This window comes from Lonchura striata, chromosome 14, assembly GCF_050655825.1.
Source record: "Lonchura striata isolate lonStrDom1 chromosome 14, ASM5065582v1, whole genome shotgun sequence".
Classification (NCBI taxonomy): Eukaryota; Metazoa; Chordata; class Aves; order Passeriformes; family Estrildidae; genus Lonchura; species Lonchura striata.
The window spans coordinates 12726375-12751637 of record NC_140716.1 but is presented as its reverse complement, the minus strand read 5'-3'; the positions used below and the strand labels follow the sequence as shown (position 1 = coordinate 12751637).

The 25263-nt window shown below is 39.1% G+C and overlaps 1 protein-coding gene across 30 annotated transcripts in view; it reads left to right on the top strand.

Moving 5' to 3' along the window:
• RBFOX1 (RNA binding fox-1 homolog 1) overlaps positions 1 to 25263 on the top strand; it is a 1274894-nt gene that overhangs the window by 880156 nt on the left and 369475 nt on the right. For 27 of the 30 annotated variants that reach the window (XM_085591760.1, XM_085591759.1, XM_031506147.3 and 24 more), the window contains one exon: positions 23000 to 23041. The exons of the other annotated variants lie outside the window; for them this stretch is intronic. In XM_085591760.1, coding sequence (XP_085447886.1) covers positions 23000 to 23041 — 42 coding nt within the window. The remainder of the gene's footprint in view (positions 1 to 22999; positions 23042 to 25263) is intronic. 30 annotated transcript variants of the gene reach the window in all.

Sequence of the window (25263 nt, the reverse complement as noted above, 5' to 3'; positions counted from 1 at the left end):
ATTGTAATATATTTATGATTACCAGATGGGATTTTTTCACTTTTACATGGATATGAGCTCTCTGCCTTAGTGCATCATATCTCAGAGCAACTTCAAAACCTCTGTGATGTCATATGCACCTATTTAGGCTAAAATTCTCTAGGCTAAGTTTGTTCGAATCTCGTACCCATAATTAGGCATCTAAATATAATGGCCTGATTCCTGAAAGATGTGAGCACTTTTAGGTACAGTGATTTGCTAAGATTTGCTGTTCTCTGCATTTCTAAATCCAGGCCATATATGTAGGCAGCCTAAATATAGATTCATGAACTAATTTAAGACTTAAATAGACTTCAAATGATTTGGCATGTTTCTTGGTTCATGTTATTCCAGATGGAGAAAAGCAGTGATTCCAGCAGTGATCCTTGTCTGCCTGGCTCTGGTAGTTGCTCCTTGGTTTTCAAAGTGCTTTTGAAAGCTCTGTAACAGCTCGATGTATTATATTATCCCTGTTTTAGGCACAACTTCTGTCTTCTCTATTCCAAATTACCTAGGAATGTAATGGAAAATAGTTTAGGTGGAGGCCTTTCAGTGGGACTGGATTATGTATGGACAATGTGAAATGCCTGCTCTCTTCAAAGCCGAGGATGTTTAAGGGAACACATTACTTGTTTTGAATAAAACTCATTTTATATTTAACAGAGCATTTCCACCTGTCAGACAGTGTGCTTCTTTTTCTTTCTGTCTTGGTGATATTTTCAGGGCTTATAGAAAAATTGGTTCAGGGGTTGTTTTGTTTTCTGAATTTAAATAAATTGTAAAATTATTTCAGTTATAAGTGGCTTTTACCCATAAAACTGGATTCTGCGAGACAAAACAAGGTATTTAAAAATGTGGCATCACTGTCACAAAATTGCACTGTAATTGTCACTGCTAATACCTTGTAGTTTTTAACAGTCCTGGCTTTGGCAACCAGATGGGAGTGATGAAAAAAAAACAATTATTCTTCATTTAATGAGGGCATTGTGTGTGCAAACCAGTCCAGAAAGTCCAAACTCTAATTTGAATGTATTAATTAAAGTACTTTACTCTTTGTCCAACTTTCAGTTCATTTTGTTATATTTAAATTCGGCTTCTGTTAATTGAGGCTTCTTATAGTGGACATCAGACTGGGATGTAGATGGATGGAAATGGAACTGTAACATTGATCTAACATTGCTCTTTCAAGTTTCAGGTTGATTTACTTTGGTTTGTGTTTGGTGACTTTTTGTTTGGGTTTTTCTGTGGTTTTTCTCCTTTTTTTTTTTTTTTTTTTGTTTCCAAAATCACATTATTTTTATGAACATGAAAAAGTATAGGTATTGATCTGGGTATGTTCTGTAGCCGGCAGAAAAAAAGACACATTTACAAGGAATATTCAGAAGTATATTATTGTACTTTTATGTATAATCTGTGTTTTATTAGAAAATGACAGTAACTGCGTTCTCCTATGTAAAGCATATTTTCAAAAATAGATAGCAATGTTTGTGACACAGGGTAGCAGAAGAAGGTGTTAACAAATATGGAGGTTCACTTTTTTTTCCTAATGCCCCATAACTTAATTCTCCTTCTCAGTGTCAAGAGGTTATCCTGCACACTTCTTTACTCTCTGAAAGAAGAGTAAGGTTTAAAAAACAATTAGAGCTATCACAATGTTAGAAAAACATTAACAAACAATTTGTTAATGTATACCACATCTCACAAACCTGCTGTCAGTGTAAGCAAGGAATAAAAATTCTTGCACTCGTATGAAATCTCTGCAGTTCCTTGGAGGCTCAGTGTTTTCAGCATTCAGCTTTCAGACTGGCTGCTGCTGAGCCAACTCAAGAGTGTGATTTATTTTTTTTTTTTTTAAGAAAATTCTTTCCAGTGATGAATTTAGTTGCCCTCTCTTTTTTTCATGCGATGTGAGTCATTCATAAGCACTTTGTGGTTTAGGCGGCAAGGTGGGAGCAGGAGTATCTAAAGAAAAATAAAAAAACACCAAGAAAATGTGTAGCCAGAATGACAAATCCTTAGGCATAGCTATAAAACATACAGATCAGTAGCACAGAGCCATAAGAATATATTGACTGTGGCTCAAACTCATCAGAAGATTGATCAATCCAGCTGACTTGCATTAATTGTGAAATAGAAGGAACGCCACGATCAATGATAGGCATGAAAGTGCAGCGGTAATGATGCCACATCCAGCTAATCCAATAATGGAGAACCTGATGGATAGCATATTGGAATTCCACTGCTTGGGCCCCTGTCACAATAAAGTATATCCTGCAATTATGGGGAAAAATCGAGCAGGCAGCAGTGGAGGCAGCCTCGTCGGGCAGCGCCGCCGTCGTTTTCCTGATTAAACGCCACGTTAAGTGGCACTCAAACACTGCAGCTTGGCTGGTTTGTGAAAGGTGAGCCTTGAATTCATGTGGAGCCGTGTCTTTAATCAAAGCTAGCTATGAATATTGAATATTAAGATATGTGTGAGATCTCCAGCTAACTGTGGATGTTTGAACACTGGCCACCGCTGTTGGCCACGAGGAGAAAGGACCATTGCTGGGTTGTGAGCCACAGCTGCCTGTGCTGCAAATCAGTTGGGTTTTTCAAAGGCCTAAAGACCTGATGGGAAAAAAATAATACTTCCAACAGACCTGTGGAGCATTCCAGTTTAGTTAACTTCCACCCATGTTTGCCTACTAATTTCAGTCTGGTCAATGTTAAGGGTTGATTGGAGGAAGAATGGATTTTTGTCAATATAAGTACAGCCAGACCTGTGGCTACAGTTTAGAGTCACTGGTCATCTACTTGCTATAAAACCAACCTGAATCCCTTCCAAAATGCCTCATCTGTCACATTAAGGGCTAAGTCTTTCAGTTCTTATTAAAGTGTTGACTTTTCTACTATTACTTCTAAACTGATTTAATTTTTAAATTAATTTTTATCATGAAGTTTATCTCTGTGAGCCTGCTCATTGTCATTTTGACATGACTTTGCTGTTGGCTTGACCCTTTAAGGCCCAGCTTTGCGTGGAGGATGTCAGGAGGCTGCAGGGTCCATGCAGGAACCCCTTGGCTGTTTAAGGGAGGTGTGTCCTGCTCTCCTGCATCTCCCTGGGGCACTGGGTTCTTCCTGCTGTGCTTGGAAAGGCCCACTGGAAGCTGCACAGGAGCCATGACTGGTTTTTTCAGCTTATCCCTTGTCAGCAGTATTTCTCAATTATTTGTTTTTCTTGGGCGGGATAAATGAAGATTTGGAGCTGCTCAGCATTCAGGGTGTCCAAGGGCTGTTGTCTGTGGGGTTTGGGCAATCACAGGGGAAATGGATGGCTGCCACACCAGTGGGGAAGCACCTGAGCCCATCTGTTTGCCTTCTGGAGATCACTGCTTTAATTCCAGTTCTGGATGAGGATTTTAATGTTTCAGCTGTAGAAATTTGCCACTTTTCAGATACAAGTGTTTGAGCATAAATTGGACTGAGGCTTTGACACTTGAAACTCTTCAAGTTCTTGAAAATGTGAAGCTCTTCAGTAGAACCTGGCTTTATTTCTACGTGCAGATGTAGGGGGATTTTCATGAACAAAATGACATTTTTACTATTGCTGGGCTTTTTCCCCTTCCCTCCCTCCTTTTTTTTCTCCCCCTCTTTTTTTTTTTTCTCCCTCCCTTTTCTCTCTGCTGTTTTTCCCTCCCCTTTTTTTCTTTTTTTTTCCTCTTCTCTTTTATTGAGGCAGAGAAGCTTGGGGACAACTATTTAAGCAACTAGCAAGCAAACTAAAACATTCTTGCTCCTGTTAAAGAGTTCTGTAACAACTGTTATGAGAGATTAGGGGCTCTGCATGCCTTGCTGAAGCCTCTTGGACTCTGGAGCATCCAGCTGGGCATTTGTGAGCAGGAATTTTCCTGCTACCTCAGCCTAATGCCCTGCTGCAGAAAAGCCAGCATTTCCAGGCTGCAGCTCACATCTTCTGTTTCCCTTTTGGTGCAGTGTAATTTTCTTAGTGTTGTGGGGAGATGACCAGCCAGTGTTTCTGTGGGGCTTTTCTTCTTCCTCCCTAATGTTGATCTTACCTGTGGGGACAATAGAAACAAGAGTCCTACCACGGTTATAATGTGAATGCAGGAATGAAATTGAGGAGATAATTTATCCTAAGGGTTCTAAATATTCCAGAATGTTCATTTTAAATAGAAAAAACTAATTAAATATGAAATTAATAAGTGATCAATAAGCCTGAAATGGTTAAATGGTTTTCAGGCTGCTTAAGTTAGCTGTGTCATTCTGTTTCTAGAATTAATGTTCTTCAGGGCTTTTTTCCTTTAAAAATATTGCAGCATAACCAAAATATAAGTTGACCAAGTTGTGAATGTCATACCACCATCCTGGGTGTTAATAACATCGCTCTCTGTGAGGATGGCCTGACAGAGTGTGTATTTTTTAAATCTATTTTTGATTGTGTGAAGTGTTAACAGTTCACTTTAACCTCCCATCATAGGAGTACTAATAAAGAGAAGGAGACTTCAGACTCTGTGATGGTAGCTAATTGCTGTGGAACAAACCCTTGCCTTCTCTGAGACTTTGTTCATTCCTTTTAGCCACCAGGGAATAATTTTAATACATGAAAACTGTATTCAAGTTGTGTTCCAACAGTAAATGAGATCTACTTACTTCTTTCCAGAACAATTAATTTCAAGCCAGCCTATGTTAAAGAAAGTACTGAGCAGTGTGTTTTATAATTGCTGGAGAGCTGTACATGGAATATTAGAATAGAAATATTTGGTTTCTTTTCAAGTTTTGAATAATCCCAGTTGGCTTGCAAGCTGCTATGAATAATTCTGTAAAGTGAAAGAGTTGATTTTTCCTCCTCTCTTTGAGATTTCTGTGGTTATTTGAGGCAAAATGGCAAAACACGTCAGTATTATGTAAAATGAAGACTCTTTGTTAAGCCTGAAGTAGTAATGGATAGCCTGAAGGCATTAGTCTGAACAAACTGACTCCAGCAATGGTTTATTTAATGTTTTTTTTTTCTCTCAGATAAGTTGTTAGATGCCACCAGTCACCTGTGAAGTTACACCATGGAATTTTCAAAACAGAGGAAGTTCTCTAAGTGCTGAACTTGGCTGTCAGCAGTTTCACATCATTGCACAGGTGTCTGTAAATCCTCACAGCCAGTGCTGGACAGGGACAGCACAAGCAGGAATGGCTGTAAACTGTCAGAGGGCAGAGCTGGGTTTGATTTTAGAAAGGAATTGTTCTCTGGGAGGGTGGCAGCCCTGGCACAGGGTGCCCAGAGCAGCTGTGGCTGCCCCTGGATCCCTGGCAGTGCCCAAGGCCAGGCTGGACAGGGCTGGGAGCAGCCTGGGACAGTGGGAGGGGTCCCTGCCATGGCAGGGGTGGCACTGGGTGATCTTTGAGGTCCCTTCCAACCCGTGAAAAATGATAATTACTTGTTTTTTTTAAAAAATTAGAAGTTTAATAATAATGGTTATAAAAATATGCAATTAGAGTAATTAAGTTTAGAGTTGGGATAATTATAAGACAATAGAAGTCAAAGAATTATGGATGTTTGGATGTTTTTGGACACTAAGTTGTGAAAAGTATGACAAAAGTATGAACAAAGGAAATACTCTTAAACTAATATACTTGTATATTTATATATCTTTTATGGTTATGTATATAGTTTGTTTTAAACAAGAAACTGTTGTATGTTAATTGTTTTTTTGGTTTTTTTTAATCTTCTGGCATCTTTGAGTCTGAGTAAGGCTTGAAGAAATTATCTTCTTTTGATAAGAAGCCATAAATTTCTTTTTTTTTGGAAGATTTAGGTGTTTTTTAAAGTGAGTATTTAATTCTTAAAAAAAACTTTCTCTACATTTACAGTCTCTATTTTAACATAAGAGAATGAATACAGCATAACTTTCTAATACTACACATATAATATTCATTGTGAAAAGCCAAACATAAAATATGCATTTTTCACACAACCCAAACTATTCTGGGATTCTGTGATTGTTTGTGGTACCTGCAATGAAGTATCTTAGGGCCTCTGTCACACATTTTTTAGGTTTTTTTGTGGGTTCGTGGTGGTGCTTTGATTTTTCCCCTTACTTTTCATTTTTCACAAACAGCTAAAACTTAGATCATGGCAGAGAGGACTGGGCAGGTGAAGGACCATGTTTTTTGCAGATAATCTGGTTGTTCCATGGAACTGCAGTGACAAGGTGCTGCTGCCTCTACTTGCCTTGCTCAGTGTCTTTGCCTCTGCTAATTTCTAAGTTGGACTCTTGTACTAAAACTTATAATGCAAATGGTGGCCCTGGAAGGTCTTACAAACTTGCAAGTATTTGAAAAGGTGTTAATGTTTTTCCCCAGGAAAAGAGAGGGGAATTTTAACCTCCTCCAAAGGATTGTTTCATCTGTAATTAGCAGAAGCAAGATCATACAAATACAGAAATCGGTGAGCTAATTGCAGTAGTCTGGCAATGAGGGACTCTACTGGGATCAATTAACATGATCTAGATATTAAAGGAAAGCAGAATGTTCCCTCTTTTTTCCCCTCCTAAGATTTGCCACATTTGTCTCTTAAATACAGACTCTTGCAAGGTAAAAAGAGAAAGGCTTGGCTTTTATTTATTATTTATTTTTAAATATTGCCAGAGCAATAAAAGCCATCACGGTGATCCTCAGTTCTGCTGACATCCTGCTTGTTTCTTTCTCAGCTGAGGCCAAGTGTCAGGTACAGCTGGGTGCCACTGGGAAGGGTTGTTTGACTGGTGGTCCAGTTTATTTTTTATATATTTAACAACAGAATTGCTCTCATGATGAAACAGGGCCTGATTCTTAAACTCAGTACACTTTGCTACATATCTGTGGGGTTTTGCACTATTTATTAGTATTGTGGGATTCCCTCAGACCTAAACATAGGTGGTTAAGATATCTTTTTCCACTGGTATTGTTCATGATAATACCATGTTACAGCATATAAGTGGCTCTATTTTCCTGGCAGTCACAGGGGAAGAATGCCAGCTTTTTGAAACCTGTCAATACCAGAACATCGTGTCAAGCTTGTCAGCAATAATGCATTAATATTTGAAATGTTCTGTGCTCTTTTTCCCATCTCATTGAAGCCGTGCATGTGGCATTTCTCAGCAGAGGGCTGCAGGAGCAGGGAGGGGAGCTGGCACCAGCTGCTGTGGGTTTGGTGCAGCTCTGGGGATGGGTGAGCAGCTCTGGCTGCTCTGGGCTGGGTGAGCTGGGAGTGCTCCTTAGGGGAGGAAGGACTCGCTCCAAGCCCCTGATGCCAGGCTGAAATGGACTCCAGCTCTGCTGCAGCACAGGGCTTGATATTCCACCTCAAATCAGTTTAGCTCCTGTTGGAAGTGACAGAGCTCCAGCAGTCCATTCAGGAGGATGTTTACTGCTTTGAGGAAGATTTAGTCTGTCCTACCCTGATCCTGTGTGGGGATGTTCAGCTTAGGAAGAGCTGACTGGCAAGGCTCAGTAGGAAGGGGAATGTCTCACCTCTCTGGCAATCGCTTATTGTGCTCCTCCTTGCCTCTGAACAACAGAGGAAAAATGGGTTTTGAAACTCGGTTATTGAGAGCTACAAGGAGTAAAATGCACTGCAAATGGACTGCAGTATTCTTTTTCATTTTTAGAAAATAATTCCAGACATCAGAGAGGGTTTTTATATAACCTGGTAATGAAGAATAGTTCTTCTCTTGTTCTCTGGGCCTCAGGCATTCCACATTACTGAAGCTGGAACATGGCACGTACAACAAGAATGTATGAAAACTTTAAGATTTTTTCCCTAATACCTAGATAGCTGCTGAACTTATTTTCTTCTTAAAAAGGCATGATTATAGACATATTTCTTATATAATTAGTTCAGAGCTATCAAATAAAACCAAAAGCGACTTGTCTCCCTTCCCCACTCTCCCTGTGGAATGCCAAGTTTTTCTTATTTCTCATGGAGATGGATATTTAGATAATGATAGCAAAGCTATGCAAAATGCAGACAAACTCCTTTGCTTTTTGTTGTATTTCACTCAATCCATTTTCTATTTTCATCCCTATGGATATCAATCCTTTCCACACCCCTGTCCCCCATTTCACTTATGCTGTTGACTTGCTTTGAGAAAAAACATTTCCCCTTTTTTCTTTCTTTCTCGATAGGTTTGGTTTTGGAATTGGTTTGGTTTGGTTTTGGGTTTTTGTCTGTGCGTTTTCAGTTTCTTTCTCCTGAAGACAGATGGTGGCAACACTGTTCCTTGTAAAGCAAGGGGAAAACAGCTGGTGAGGTGCAAGGTGAGGCCAGACCAGCTCTCCATGGCTGTTCCAGAGCTTCAAAGTCTCTACTGGCTTTCCAGAGGAGCTGCTACATAAACTAAGCACACAGTTATCTCCCCTCTAACAGTAAAATATTAATTAAAAAATCACAAATATACTGAATTTATGGCATAGTAGAGATGCAGTACCTTTCCTTCTTGGCTTCTGTATTTAAATCCATACTTGACTTAGGAAAAATTTGTTGCAGTCTAATAACTATAAAATACTAAGAGGAAATAAAATCAATGTTGGCCCCAGACTTAGAATGCAAACCACACACACACACACTCTAAGATATGGTCAAATAGTGCTTACTCAGGAGATTCAGCTCCAGGAATTGAGCAGCAATGAGAGCCACTATAAAATATGCAGGGAAAGAAAAAAAATCTGTTTAATAGATGTTTACAATTTGTTATTCTTATAAAGTCAAGGGTTTTTTTTAATTCCCTTTAGGTAGATAGAATTCTCATGATTGATACCTTTCAGATTTGGACAGGTGAAAGTTGCTTGGTGGTTTTTTCCCCTTCTTTGCAGCATTATTAATCCCAAGTCTCCAGGTTGCTAAATGTACATATATGAATTACAGTGTTTCAGGAAACAAATTAAAGGCTTTGGGGGAAAAAAAAATAAATAAAACAACCAACAAGACAGCTCCATGATGTATTTTAAGTCTGGCTTTTTTTAGTAAGGAGTGCTGTGCAGTCATTTTAATGAATTATTGCTCCTTCCTAGCATGGGCAGCATGCACTGAGCGAGAAGCGTGGCTCTCTTGCCAGCCTGCATCTGTAACCTGTCACACTGCTGCACACTTGCCAAGGGTACAGTCTAGAAGGAGGTTTCCCATTTTTACAAGAGGGCTTTATCTTCACCAGCAACCAGAGGTACAGCGAGAGCTCAGCCTGGGGAAAAGGGAAAAAAAAGGAAAAAATTATAACCAATTTTGTGGAAAGTCTGATGATGTAAAATAGATTTTTGTCTATATTAAAAACAGAAGGAATTTTTTTCATTACACTTTTAAAAATAGAGCTTTATTTAAAGAGCTTTACCATGTGGATGCTTTAGAGCCACTGAATCTCTGTGATTTGGGATCTCCAGCTCTCTCACTGTGCAGTGGCAATTGGCTGCAGGTTCTGGGAACTGAGTCAGGTGCCTGGCTTGCTTGGACAGCTCAGGTCCCTGAAAATCCCATCCCAGCAGCTGCTGGAGGAGTTTAAAGAAACTCTCAGGGCATTACTGAGCAGAACATCCCTGCAGAGCTTTTGATTATGTGGCAAATCTGATGAAGGGCTGCCTCCATCGCAGGGTTTGTGTCCAGCTCTAGATATGGCAGTGTGAAAAATGCATATTTTATGATTGGCTTTTTGCAAATGTTACAATGAATATTATATTTGTAATGATAGAAATTTATTCTCTTAGGTAGTGTATTAAATGTAGTTTTAGGTTACAACATAATGTTAAAATAGAGACTATGTATGTGGGGTGAGTTTTTTTTTTGGAATGAGATACTCGCTTTAAGGATCACCTAAATCTTCCAAAGGAGAGGCATTTATGACTTCTTATCAGAAGAAACTAATTTCTTCAGGCCTTCCTCAGACTGGAAGATGCCTTGGGGATTAAAGGAAACAGTTGACATACAACAGACAGAGTTTCTTGTTTAGAATAGAATGTATGCATAACCATGAAGGATGTATGAATATGGAACAGGTGTACTGGTTTAAGGGTGATTCCTTTGTTCACAAGGGATGCTTTCCCTGACTCAGTGTCTGAGAGCATCTGGACGTCTGTAATTCTTTGCTTTTTATTGTCTTGTAATTGTCCTAACTCTAAACTTTGTTACTCTAATTGTATTATTATTTTTATAACCATATTATTATTAGTAAACTTTTAAAAACCAAGTGATTGGCATTTTTCACAGAAGGATACCTGTTCAGCAGCCTGTTTGGTCACTTAAATAAGATTTTTCTGCCTCTGGACCTGTGTGAAGCTCTTTCTGACCTGTGCCCAGTTTGTCAGTGCTGCTTGGTGTGAGGAAACAGCAGCTCTGTCTGTCCCTCCTGTGCTGGACACTTGTTTGCTCTTTCCAGGCTTTCAGGAATATCCCACAGCCTTCCTAAACTTCCAAACTTCAGAGACCTTCATGCCATGCAGCAGATGCAAGACAAAGGCTATGTTTTCTCTAGAGGTGCTCAGTTCCTGCAGGATTTATTTCTTTATGTAAGGCTGACTGTTAAATACCAGAAATGCCATAGTTTAGGCTTATTTGTCTGTGATGGGTATTACAGTGTAGCTGAGCCCAGGTCATAATTCTTAAGCAAAAGTATTTTTTCACAATGAAAATTAATAGTTATTTGTAATTGTGTGTGCCTGCTTGAGACACATCATGAGTTTTTATCTAAGTAATGAGACACCCCTGTCTCAGAATATGCATGCTGAGGTGTAAAAGGCCTGAATTCCAGTCTCTAGACACAATTAGAAATCAAAACAATTGCTGTGATATACTGAAAAACCAGACAAGTAACCTCATGCACAGCAGCATTCCCTACCCTTTTAATTGCTGCTTATCCTGTCTCCGTAAGTGAGGTAATTGATGTTTTACTCTCAAAATTGATCCTGGTGTTTCAGGTAGTTAGCAGACTAGAATGGCTTCTGCATCACAGCACCAAAAATCGTTCTGTCTCATAAACTAATCCCAGGCTCAAAAATGTGGCACACCTGAAGGCTCCCTGGCTTAGAAATAATGAGTTTGTTTGGATCTTGGGTCCACTGGACCAGATTGTGATTAATCTGAATAACCACACAGAACTGGTTCTGCTCTTTGCAATTTTCCTGTTCACAGCTCTCCCCAAGGGCCACCTACGTCAGAGCTTTGAGGAGCTCCAAATGATTTCTGCTGGTATTTTGTTATTCCTGCATGAGTGAGAGGAGTTGTTTGGGGTCACAGCAAGTTGGCTGAGCACGGGGTGGGTTCCAGTTTGAGCAACTTGACCCAACACCTCTCAGGTAATGTGCACATTCCTGCAGTGTGGGACTCACCTCAGGGCCTTGGCATCACTTGGCTTCTTCATGTATGTTAATACAGCATTTCTGGGAGGAAAAGGGAGGACAAAAAGAAATAATACACAGATCAAACAAAATACACTTTGCAGTATTGCACATTTATCTCATTGCAAAGTTTAGTGTAGGAAGTTCTAGAAATTCAGGTGTAAAAACAGCACAGGATTGTTCCAAACATTGGAGACTAAATTAATGAAAAGCAGAGAGTAAATAACACCTTGCTTGAGGCTAGAGCTGTGGTGTATTGAACACCCAGGCTGGGCCCCACACTGGGAGTGTTACCTGCATGCAAATCAGGGTGAAATGTTCCTTCTGAACCATGTGTGCAGTTGTTCTATTGATCATGTGCATTGTTGGAATGAGTCATTAATATCATGGCTTGGTTTGTTCCCTCCTGTAATGGAAACACACAGACACACACAGGTGGAAGAGATGGTTCTCTCTCCCCTCTCTGTGTCTGTTGTATATAAATGTGACAAAACTTGTAGATGGATTCTTTTCCCTTGCTGACTTTCATCTCAGGCCCAGGTGTGGCAGAAAAGTGAAAATATGTATAGTTATGTGAAGAAAAGAGGCTATATTTATTGCAAAAAGAGGTGATATTTAGATCTTTCATGTTTATACAGTAAAAGATTTCTCTCTGCCTTCTCAAGGAACAGGGTTTCAGGTCACAGTTTACCTCACCTCGTTGCAGCTCATCACAAAGTTTTTTAGAGGTGTTGGGAGCAGCACTTTCATGCATGAGGATGGCATGCAACATGCCATTGCAATTATTTCAAAAGGTATAGTCACGAAACAGGTTTGAAGCTACAATTTCAAGCTTGTTATCCTGGAGGTCGTTGAAGAATGTGACATTTCGTTTGCAAAATGAGCCTGGCTGTGCATGCAGGTGCACACACACAAGTTTTAAATGTTTCCCTCTCCTTTGCTATTTTTAGGACCGTAAGGCCATTGCTGTGGTCTCATTAAAAGGTGAAAGAGAGTTTAACTTTGTCAGCTGCACCTGATTTTTGCCAATGATTGCTCATTTTCTTAACAGAAAAGTAAAGACTACTTTAAATGAGACTTACATGTTCAAGGTAACCTTACCACTTCTGAGTGAGAAGAATACAGTGCCCTAATGGATGCTGTTATATGACAATCTCTAAATGTCTTTCATTATTAAGTGTCAAGGTTTCTTTTAGGAAAGCTTTAGAAATTCTTGGGAGAAATGTTTCATTGCAGCAAGCTGTAGCAGTGCCACTAAAAATATATTGCTAATTAAAGTTTATTGACAGTCTCTGTAATGCGTTCCTGGAACAAGTCAAAGCACTGAGTAGTTATTGAATGCTAGGCACTGCATCTTCTATAGTGAGTTAAGCTGTTTAGGAGAGGAGATTAAGGTACTCTGCCCTTCCTTGCCTGGGCAGTTATTGGCTGTGGCTATTGTGCAGGGCAAAACACTTTCCTCTCAGATGCCAATGCTGCAGATCCAAGGAACTTTGGCTGTTTCACATGGGCAGATGGGGAGGGCAGTTAACTACTGCCAAGGTCTGAAAGGTGCCTCTCCCCAGGAAGGAAAAGAACTGGGGCCACTCAGAAAGCAATTCCTTCAGGGTGCAGCTTGTAACTTGAGCAAGGGTCTGCAGAGTCACTTCAGCCCGGTGTGTGGCTGTAAGTGAAGAAGGTGCAAACCATACCTGTGACTTCGGACATGGGACAGTGTGAGGGACAGCCTTGCTCAGGGGGGGTCACCCTGGCCAGCAGTGCTGGACGAGAGCAATTGCCCAAATCAGGGGTGTGGCTGCTCACACTGCACGGCCTGTGCTGATGCCTTGGAGTGGCTGCCTGGAACAGAGGATAGACAGAGTTAAAAAAAATAAAAGTGGGTATTTATTAAAGGCTTCCAACAGATGCACCTTGGGCAGTCAGGAGCCTCCCAGAGGCTGCAGCCAGGATGGACGATGGGCACAAGTTTTTCACACAGTTATAGATTTGGTCCGTTGACACATCAGGGGTTAATCCTCCAATTACAGCTTCAGCTAATGAAGTCATTTACCCCCAGTTTGCTCCCCACAACTCACTTTTGTTTCTACTTTTCAGGGCCTGAGGCTGTGATGTGTTCTTGGATCACAGGCCCACAGGGATTGCTTTGTCTGACTAGAATGTGAACACAGTTAACTACACTTTATATGGAGTTCAGAGCTGTGCACTAATGCAGTATAGAATTTAAAAAATATAAAAGCTAAAATCTTAAAGCATCAGTGCTTTACTGGCTTTGCTTATACTGCTTATTTAGAATCATAGAATACATTGGGTTGTAGGGGATCTTTAAAGGTCATCTAGTCCAAAATTATATCTATGATTTGTTACTGGTATCATGAATCAGGAAAGATCTTGCAAGTTGTTACATAATGATCCTTGGATGTAAGCACCAGCAGCATTTGCACATCTTGGAATGCTCTGAGAATACTTGCACATCTTGGAATATTCTTGCCACATCTCTGGAATACTCCGAGACACAGTGAATCTATGAGCAATTTTGTAAATGCAAGGAACAGGACTTATTCTTCAGATGGCTGCCAGAAGAGTTTTACTCTTCTTTAAATCACAAAGTCTAAGCTACTCATTTCAGTAGAGCTCCTCTTCAATTCTGTTGCTGTAAGCAAAGGCAAAGTACTGCCTCTGGGAAGTAAGATTTACAGTACAAATCAGAACCAAACCAGGGTTTTTTGCATGGGCTATGAGTGAGTATCAACAGCTTTCCAAAGTGATTGGTTTGTGGCTCTGATAGCCAAGCATTCTGCCTGCTTGTACAACCTACAGTTCCACTGAGGAACATTATCTGAGGTGTAAAAAACTATGTAAAAATCTCCTTATGGCAGGCTTGGTCCTAGAGCTCATTAAATTTAGCCTCTTCTTTCTGCTGATCCAAGCTTCCTGCACTCACAGAAATGGCCAGAGGAGCTGTGGGATGCAGAGGGGGAGGGAGCCCTGATGCAGAGCCAGGTGGGGCTGGTGCTGGGAGGGTAAGAACAGCCCCAGTGCAGGGGGACAGACACGTTTTACCCTCTGGGACTAATTGAGTTAAAAACAAAGAAAACACACTCCTGATTTTGGGTTTATTTACTGAGCATCACACACAGGGTGTGAAGTTCTCTCTCTGAACTTCACAAAAGCATAATTCCTACACATCTTTGCTGTGCTTTAGGGCAAGAATCTCACCTGCAGAGCCCACAACTTGATAAATTAGTGCAGCAAAGGCAACCTCTGCTTCTCTAAAAAGATTCATAGCAAAAAAACCCTGATAAGTGTGGCAAAGAGCACAACACTACTGTTTTGATTTGTGTGTGCAAGCACAGGACCTAGCACTGCATTTCCAGTGCAAAATAGAAAGGTGTCTAAATGTCATTAATGACCTAAATTACCCCTATTGGCCTATTGAAAATGTGCGTGTGCTAGTAAAAGGGTTTTAAAATCATGGGTATTTAGGTTTAAAAGGAAAATTAAGATTAGTAGGCCCTGAAAAAAATAAATACCCTAGGTACAGAAGGCTGTATACCTTGCTAGAACTACACCTGTGTAGCTAGTACATGATAAATGATATAATTGTTAGATGTGATGATTAGTAATTAAATATAATTACTGTTTAATCGTAAGAATAATAATGAGAAACGTGGTCAGGGGCCTAAGAAAGATCATGAGAAACTCATGTCAATGTATACAATAGAACAATATAAGTTTAATAATTAATATGTAAGTTATATAATGATAGAATATAAAATACGTTCAGCTCGAAAGCCATGTGGGAGTCCGATTTGGGTCTGTACCCCTGATTCCCAGAGCTCTCAATAAAAGCACCTGCAGATAATCATATCCTGTGATTCTGTGTGCTCCTGAGCACTGACATGTGGATACTAATGACCAACTTTCATCTTGCATTCACATCCTTGAAATTGTCTTCCAAGAGCTAAAGATAAGCAGCATGTATGTGTTCCATGAGTAATGAAGTTACCCACCAAAATGTCAAGTTTTAGGTAGAGTGATAGATGAGAACAGACTGTGATTTTAATGCACTTCATGGTCTTCACCCCTTTTTTGCATTCAAATTTTACTGACAAGAATATGTATATAAAGTACATGGCTGTATCTGTGTCTGTAAAGAAACAAAACCCAAAACAAAAGGAAAAAAAAATCAATAGCTTGATTAACCAAATAAATTACACTATATTAGGAAGCTATTAATTATCAGTTTAAAAATAATCCCAGAATAGAAATAATTGTTTATATGAAACATTCTAAGGTTTTCCTTTTTTTATCTGCACATGAATAAAGTAAGTTTTGCAGATCAATTTGCTGATGATTGATCTGTGAGGTTAACACTGTAGAATGACCACTTAGTATGCTTTGGATCACTTAATATAAAATCTACTATTTTACATATGTAAATACACCCATACACACACACACATAGCCTTTCACTTTATGACACTCTGAAGATTAATGTTTTAATTGGAAAAAGAGCAGCTCTGAGGAAGGGCACAAATGAAAGTCTGGATATCTGTCAGCTCATTGGCTTCTTGCTGACCTGGCAATATCTGGTTTCTCAGACCAGTTCTTTCTGTAATGACCTCTCCAGCCAATAATGTGGATCTGCCAGATAAAAGCTGTGTTTTGGGTTTTTTGTAATTTGTCAAGCATGGGTGAGTGTGAGAACCTGGCTTATTTTTATCAGCACACAAGCACAGTGAGGAGGCTTGCAGATGTTTGCTGATAGCATGCAGGCCGTGTCTGCAGGAGCAATTTGTAACAAAGCTGCCTTTGGTAATTGTCTGGAAATCCATGCCTGTCTCCAGTGATATCCTCATTGTCGGGCTGCTGCTCTCTCCTCTGCCTTGAAGGGTCTTTCTGAGTCCTCACCCGCAGCTGGAAAAACTGCCACCTTAATAGGCTAGTAGTAATTATCTAGAAAAAATTCTATGTAAAGTGGAGGATTTTACTTAAACCCTGTTTTAATTTTACCATGCATTCTTGGCCTATAGGTTTTAGTTGTCATCTCTGTCCATGATCTTTACTTCAGAAAACCTCTTATGTAGCACATCAAATACATTGCCTTGTTTGGGTTATACAGACCCTCAGAATTCACAGTACCTGATGCTGAGATACTAATTAGTGTCTCAAATTTCTTCATTCTATATTTACACTAGCTTCAGAGTTTATCATTTAATTGGTATTCATACCATCATCTGCATTTTATTTTTCTGCAGAGTCTTTAAGGAAAGCAACTTAAAACCCTTTCCCCCAAAGGTGCAAGATTTTAGAAGAATAAATTCTTGTGATAATGATATGCTTATTAAACAAGAATTGTTTGTGCTGCAGTGAGTAGGGCAATACCTGTAATATGCCAGGCTTTCTTTGGGCCTGTTTACATTGCAAGGTAACAGACTTTCGTTCTATACTGCTTGCTGCTTTAGCATCATCGTATTTTTAATTATGTTTTTCCTAGTGTCTATTTATTCTTTGTACTGTATTGCCTTTTTCTTCAGATTATTCTGTATAATATTTCCTAGGTTATGCAGGAAAATTAAATGCACTGTGGCTATTCCTTTATGTGTAAAAGGAGTTTATATTTTAATACTAACCATAGATCAAGTTTCTCATGGGATTGCTCCATGCAGAGTGTACATCCAGAATTTCATCTTGAGGCTTTCCCACACAAGTGTTCCTCTGGAATGGTACTTGAAAAGGATATTTTCTTCAAGACTGTTTTCCTAATTTATATTTAAGTCCTGTGTAAGGTAGTTTCCAGAGCCTTTAATGTCCAAGGGTTGTTCATCCCCAGAGTGTGTCCCAAATTAAACCCAGTGCTGTCCTGGTCTGCACCACACTTTTCACAAGGTCATGGCAAAGACCCACAGCTCCCAAACCATTTGAAAAAGAGAGAAGTAAGTGTGTCACAGGATGTGAGCACAGGGAACAAACACTGCAGTGCTGGCTGCTCCTGTGCCATCCTGCAGGCATTTAACTCACAGGGATGTGGGAAAAAGGAAGAACTTCCAGGCTATGCTGCAGTACCTCAAATTTCCTTGAAATACTTTCAGGGAGACAGAGGCAAATTTGGTCACATCTGTCTCTGTGATCTGCAGCATGCTTTGGGCATACAGCTAAGGTTGTTAAAATACAAAGAAACCAAAAATTAAAGCAAAAAAAAAACCCAAATAAAAATCCGAATCCTCTGTTTTAGGTAACTGTGATGTTCAAGCAATATAGAAAATCTTGATGAAGAAACATATCTTATCATGCAACTAAGGAAAGGTGAAAATTGGACTTTAAGGCTTCTCACTTGGTTCAAGGAGCCATTTTGCAAAAAGAAATAATTGCCTACAAACTTATTTTTGTATTTTTAATGTAAAAATTTTTAAAAGTGTTTTTCTTTCTTTTTTGGAGACTTTCTATTTTTCTTATCTCAATAAAATTATCCTTTTTTGGAATATGTTGCTGATTTGAGGGCAAAATGAAAAGGAGAGCAAGAAAAGCCTATAAAACTATAGATTATTTTTTATGGATGATGAGATGGTCCCCATTTGCATTTACAGCTTTACAAGGATTGTAGCACTAGGCTCTTTTTCTTTTTCCTTCCTTTTTTTTTTTTTTTTTTTTTTGATGGAAATGCTTAATCTGAGCTCAATGGGCCATAATAATTGCCTGTTTCTTCCAGTAGAAATAAACCCACTTGTATGTGACACTTGAAACCTTAACTCTGCTTAGTATTACCCACGGAATTGGAGACAGTTCTTCACCCAAATATATTTATGACAGCAGCACCAGTCGATATACAATACCCAGCCAAGGGCATTGGAGAATAAATCAGTCCCTCCAGCCTCTGCTGCAGCACAATAACTGATGGTGGTAATAAAACCCCAGGAAATTAAAATTCTGTGCATGCAAACACACATACCTAGCCAAGAGAAACCCGAAGCTCTCTGTTCTGGAAAGAATTTGCATATGCATAGACATATACATTCTGTACCCCTCTGTGTTAGAAACACAATGGAACACAAAGTCTGTGGGTTCTCAGCACGTTATCACCTCCTTAGACTGTCCTCAACATTTGGGGGCTTTCAGGAGACATGTCCATGAAAATTTAGGCATCTTGTAGTGGAAATGGACAATACTAGCTACTCCTCGAGGAAGAAATAGTGATATTATATGTGACAGCTTCTAGATGTCACTGTAAGTGACAACCAAAGACTGAAATCGCCATTTCCAGTTCATTTCATCCTGTATATTTATGCAATTACTGGTATTTTTAATGAGTACTGGTATTTTAATGAGTCTCTGTGTTTGAGCACCTTGGGCTCTACTTTGTGGCATTGTGAGCTCTTGGGATGGATGTTGTTTCCTCACTTGTGTTTTGGGGTTTCAAGTGTAGTACTGAAAGGCAGTTTTAGATTAATACACAATATTATTTATACATTTATGTACAAGCCCACCATCTTTCCAAGTATTAAATAAGTTGGAGTATTATTTCTTCTGAGTTCTGTGGGGCAATGAGATAATGAGCACTAATAAGTAATAAAAAGATGCAGTGAAGTGACTTTTTCCAAATGTAATACAGCAGTGCGTGGTGTGTGTCCTTGCATAGCACAACCTTTTTGTGTAAGGTGGCAAGGAACAAACCCCAGCATTTAATTGTTGACAGAAGACTTTTCCAGTCAGATGAATATCTAATGAGAGAAAGCACTGGCAGATGGATTTTGCAGACAGTATGAAATGGTATGGACTGGCTCACAGTGCCTGGTGAAACACAACTGTGAGAGGACAATCTGTGGTTTGATTTCAGCTGCTTCATCCTTGTATGAATGAGGAGAGAGATGATTTCTCAATCAGATGCAGTCTGGGAGGTGGCTCCTGGTAAAGGCACTGTGACCCTCAGTGCCAAGCCTGCCTCTCAGGCTCCACAGTCCCTGTGGGGGTACTGACTCTAATGATCAAAACAGGCAAATTGTTTAAATTCTAGTAATCCTATTTGCACTGTCCTTTTTGAGGTGTAGAAAGAAAGGCAGCAATATCATAGGGCCTTTAATTTACCACATGTGTTTAGTTATGGTAAAATATCTAGAAGATAAAAGACATTAGATCTATTATTTTTCAGCCACTGGGACTGTGCTCTGTTTTAAATAACCTCAATCCTGAAAACATGTTGAATTTGAAAATGTAAAACCAATACTTGGGAATGTTGAACTGCTACAGAAATGCTATTTAACATTTAAGCAGACACTTTCTGTAAATAACCTTATTACCCTCCTATTGTTCTCTTTTCCCAATCACCTAAGCCTTTTCTTTAAAATGACACTTAACACACTTGACAGCAAAAAAAAAACCCATCCAGGTGGACTGTTGGTGTTCCTTAACATCTGCAGTAATGCTGTTCTCTCAATCTGTCCATTCATGCAGAGATGGTTCTATTTTCCTCAGGGCCAGGGTCTCTGTGTCCCTATGAAGAGTGGATAATTGATGAATATATTTAGCAAATATTCAGTCTCCCACCTGTTGCTATTACTTAAAGAAAATAAAACAGATTTCCCCATTCTGGTCCTGGACTCACTGGGGATTGACATCAGCAGGTTGCACAGTATTTCCAAAGGGTCTTTTTTGGTTTAAAATGATGCAGCCTGACAGCACAAATGTCTTCAAAACTCCTATAAGTTTTAGTCCTATAAAGGATCCTGACTTTTTCAAAGTCTTTCCTTAATAAAATCGTTTAAAGGGAATGACTCTCCACTAAACTCATAGTATGTGAGAGCTTGACACAATGCCAATCAACATACTGACCAGTCTTATGCTAAAATAAATAAATAGTTAATTGCATGTGGTTGAATCCAGAGGCATAACAAAGTAAATTTAGGATTGAGAAGCAATGTATTTCAAATTGCAGGATGTGCACAAGGTTTGCTTCTAGGCTCTCTTGATCATTAATTAAATATGTTATGGCTTTCAGTTTTTCTCATTTATCTGTACAGGTTTACATATTGTAAATGCATTATTTATGTTTTCCCTTAAGTGCTCAGTACTGCCAGGATGTTTCTCTTAAACTGGCACAGATAACAAAAAAGACAGAGTGAGAGAGCAAATTTGGCACTGGTGAATTTCTCAGAGAACTGCTCGTGTTCAAATGAGCCTTTCCAGATGTATTTTAATAAACTTGAGCTGACAAATAGAGGACCAGACAGGCAGATGGCATCTGTGTTTAAACTGTGATTTTTTTTTTTTTTTTCATTAAGGTAAATTTGATTTGTTTTCTTTTTTTGCTTTTAATCTCATCCTAATAATGCCTTATCACTAAGCCTTGCTGCCTTTTTCCTGGGAAGTTCCTCAGAAGAAGGTGATGAGGGAGCTGTCTAGGTGGATGGTCACTCTGAGGGAAGCCAGCTCTGAAATGGATTTTGGTGTTGTTGCTAAAGAACAGTTTGGAATCAACCATTTGCTGAACTTTGAACCAAGGGAATTGATGTGCCCTGTGCCCCTGCTGTTTTTTTCCTTCAGAGTAAACTTAGCATCATGCAGGTGATTGAATCCAATAATAATTTAAAATAGTGTTCTCACATTGACATGAAAGATGTTTGTTTTAAAGTAACTTGATGTTTTCCTTCTGTTGTGCTCCGGATACAGAGGAGCAGTTGGATGTTAAGATGTGATCATCTTCTTATTCACTTTCTTTTGCCTCTCTGTTGTATTCTCCCACTGTTCGTAAACACTTCTTTCCCATCCTAAATACCATTTTTTCTGGTGTCTGAGATGTTAGGTATTTTATATTTCAAATTACCGCAGCAAATAGCTCCTAACTAAAACACAAAATTAACTACCTGCTTAAATAGTCAATAACTATAACCCTTGATCCACTCTGATTATTTGATACACTTTTTTTTTGTTATCTTAGAAATTTCACCCTTCTTGCATTCCAAATCTCCTCCCTCCATCCCACCACCAGAGGTTAAAATCTCTTAACACAGAAAAACTAAATAATAAAAAAAGACCCTGAACAAAACAAAACCAAACTCACTTCTAACTTCGACTAGATGGTCACTGTAGGTCCCTTCCAACTGAAATATTCCATTCTATTTCTTTTTAATCAAGGTAAAGAGGTTCATGTGGAATTCACATCTGCAATTAACTCTTGAGACTTATCCAAGCACACTTTCAATGTGGAGTAATATAACCTTACAGTGACTCATAAACAGTGTAAAACCATGAACTTTGAACAGTGGAATTGTTAGTCTGCAAGTGACAGTCATGCAGCTGTACTTAATTTGACGCCTTAGGGGAATTGTAATTAGACCTGTGCTGAATTCCTTTACTTTTTTGTTCCCTGCTGGGAACTTCAAAGAGCATTTGTTTCTGTTAGGATTGTATTTTCACACAGGGTCTCTGTTGTAAAACTTCTGCTATACAAGTAGAAGGTTAAGTCTGTAATGTACTTTTTAGGACTCCTGTGATGAAAACCAGGCAGTTGTATTTTGTTTGTAGTAACCTAACTTCAACTGAGAAGCTGCCATTTTCATTATCACTACAGAGCAAAAATATCTTTTACAAATGGGTATTGGTTGGTGTTTTAATTGTTTCTAAGTACAAAGTAGTGATAAGTGTATTCTAAACCTTTGAAGATATCCTCAGTTGCATCCAATTTCATGTTTTATGGATTGTTTGCCATCTACTACACTAATGACAGAACTGACAGTGATGACACTTTCAAGGCTAATTATTCTCCCTAATGATTCTAAAATTATTTTTTAAGACAACCAAAACAAAACCCAACCAGACACAAAACCCCTCTCTCCACATGGACAAATCAACACCTGAGTGCCCTCCTGAGCAAAGCTCTGAAGGTTTGGTGCCAGGGGCTGTGGAGCATGGCTGAGTTGGGCAGCAGGGAGCTGGAGCAGGCTGGGAATGGTGTTCCAGGGCTGTGGCTGCTCCAGAGCTCTCCTGGAGGAGCCTTTTCCTTCTGGCAGGGTTGGGATGTCCCAGGTGGTGCCACTGCCCCGTGTCTGCTGTCACGGGGAGCGAGGTCCTGCTCAGCCAGCAGCTCTCACACTGAGCAGGGTTTCAGAGCACAAATAGCAGTATGGGAAAAAAATATCGTTGTGGAATCAAATAATCTTCAGATTGACTTTTACACTGGATTAGAGCTGGATGTTTTCATAGGAAAGTGTTTTATCACTTATTTGAAGCTTCTGTATCTTTATTCCTGAGCTGTGCTGTGAGTTTATCATATATCAAAGCAGTGGGATATTCACACATACAACAGACTTGTGATAGGACACAAAAAGGAGGAAAGCTTCCTCCTAAACTGGACTGCCAGGTGTTTAAAATCTAAACAAGATTCTTTTCTACTTCAGTTTTGTTATGGGTTCTGGTGTAAATATAATTTTGACCTTTGTGAATTTGAAATATAATTGGAAAAAGAAATATTTTTTTGCAATAATGATTCTGTATGGATGCACAGGACAATATTGTCTTTAGATAAATTACTGCATTTCCAGTATTTATATGTGTAAAATAGATTAACACCTTTTTTGTGGCAAGAATGTTATGCTTTCAAAGTTATATTGGCATTTTTTTTCTTCCCTTATAGAGTTCAAAACAACAGATGAGTTGTGAAAGAGAACAACTAAGGGTAAGTGCAATGAGATGCAAAATGTTTCTTTAAAACATAAGCAGAATTTAGTCTGTGCTATTGACAGATTAATTACTTAATTTAAGAGGAACATATTTAGTTCATTTATTGCTTGTTGGTAAATATTGTACATCTTTCAGTATAAAGGAGGTGGATAGATAGATACAGGGGTTTTTTTTCTGTTATGTGGTGTGATTTGGCAGTAAAAATCTTGAATAAAAATCTTTGCCTCTTCATGGGACCCCTGACACTCAGTGAGCTCCTCCTGTGCTCCAGGGCAGCTGCAGCAGTGCCCAGGTCCCTGTGCTCCCCAGCCCTGCCCCACCCTGAGATTGTTTCCAGCAAGGAGAGGTGATCCTCTGATTTTTTATTGTGAATTTTCAGAGAGGAGCCAGTGGCAGGGCTGTGAGGAGCTGTTATTTCAGTGTCTGGTGGTTGTGTACAGTCTGGAAGGAGATGGAGTTCCTGAGCCCAGGCTGCTGACCTCTCTAGTTTTCCCCTTTTCCTCTATTAGAGTGGCTGTGTTAAACAGCTTTTAGTCTCTGCTGCCTTTAAATGCTACAGATCCCTGAAGATGTTTTCCATTGCAATATTTCTTGATTGATTCTAGTATTTGTTTGGAAAAGTATAAGAGACTTCATTAACTAAAATAATAAAAACAAAACCACAAAAACCCAACCAACCAAAAGATTTTTGGTCATCTGAATGTTGCTTAAAAGACCTACATTTATTGATAGCACATGATGAGTATTTATTTGAAATCTCACATGCAAGTAGAGAGGGAGAGGCAGGCCTGAAAGGAAGGGTAAGTTTTTATACAAGTAAAAATATTGTTGGAAATAGACAAAGCAGGGTTTTATTTGTTTGTTTGTTTGCTGTTTACTAAGCATCAGCACTGCCTGCATGACTTGCAAGTATAAAGAATATACTTGTCTTAAAGTACATTGTGCAGTGTTCTTGTCCATCCAGCCATTCTTTAGGTTAACTCCATCAACATATCTAGATGCTTCAGCTAGTCCTCACCACACTTGTAATGGGATTTTTGGTAAACAAGTTATGCAAGAACAATGCATCACATATTGTCCTCAATCCTGTTCTTGCTGCCATGTGACTGCATTGCATTGTACTGGAGCTGGAGTGACAAAGCTTTGTTTTATCAGTAGTCATGTCTCAACAGAGCAGCTGTCAAAGCTAAAATATTGCAGTAGTACCTGAAGGACAAGCTTTCCAAGAGGTAGCAGTGCCTTGGAAACAAAGAAAGTTTTCATTTCTTTTTATTGTTTTTTATTTCTCCCTTCAATGAAGGAAAATATTGTTTTTAAGTATAATGCGACGAGGCAACGAGCTCTTTCTTCAAGTAAATTTGTGTGCTTTTTCAAAGCAGTGGATAAGATGTGCAGTTAAGCTTTCATGTGTCTTTCTATTCTAGTATTACACATTTATGTCTGACAATGAGCTCAGTGCTTAGGATGCCTTTGTGTCATAGCAAAATGTGACACCTAAAGACAAAACCATGTCTGTAACCTTCTAAAAGTAGCTATATCTTCTTCCACAACTCCTCTGATGTTCCTGTTACACTAAACACAGTTTCTGGTGTAAATTCTGCTCCTACCCCAGCGATCCCCCATGGCTTTCACAGCTTATCTGCTGTGTAAAGGTCACACTGGAATTTAAATGTACTGTGTGGACATGTTGCACTTTGAGCACTATGAGGGTGTCACTTGACCATTCTCCCACTTTTAGGTTGGCTTCTAAACTGAGCAGTGCTGTTAAATAAATATTTCAGTGCCTAAATCAGGTTTTGCAGGCCTGCAGGATTTTCTTTTGGGGTTTTTGACCTGCCATGAGTACTTGGATGTGAGGCAGCCTTTTCACAAAAAATGGTGCTTCATCCCAGTTGAAAGAATTGAAATAGAACAAGGAAACGGGATTAAAACAACAAAATGCCAACATCCTGTTGTTAAACCAAGTAAACCAGGTTATTGTTAGGTCATCTAATAATGCAATAAAAAAAGATAGGCTATCTCCCACTTCCTTTCTAAGTCTAAGATGAAAATGTCTGCCACTTTCCTTGTTTGGTTTTCTAGTAATTCCTTAGTCTAAAGTAATAAAAAAGTTTCAAAAAAAGGCTTGTTAAAAGCTTAATAGTGTAAATAAATAATTAGTCATGATGATGCCTTGAGAGGCTACCTAGAACAGAGGCTGGGCAGTGTTACAGGAAT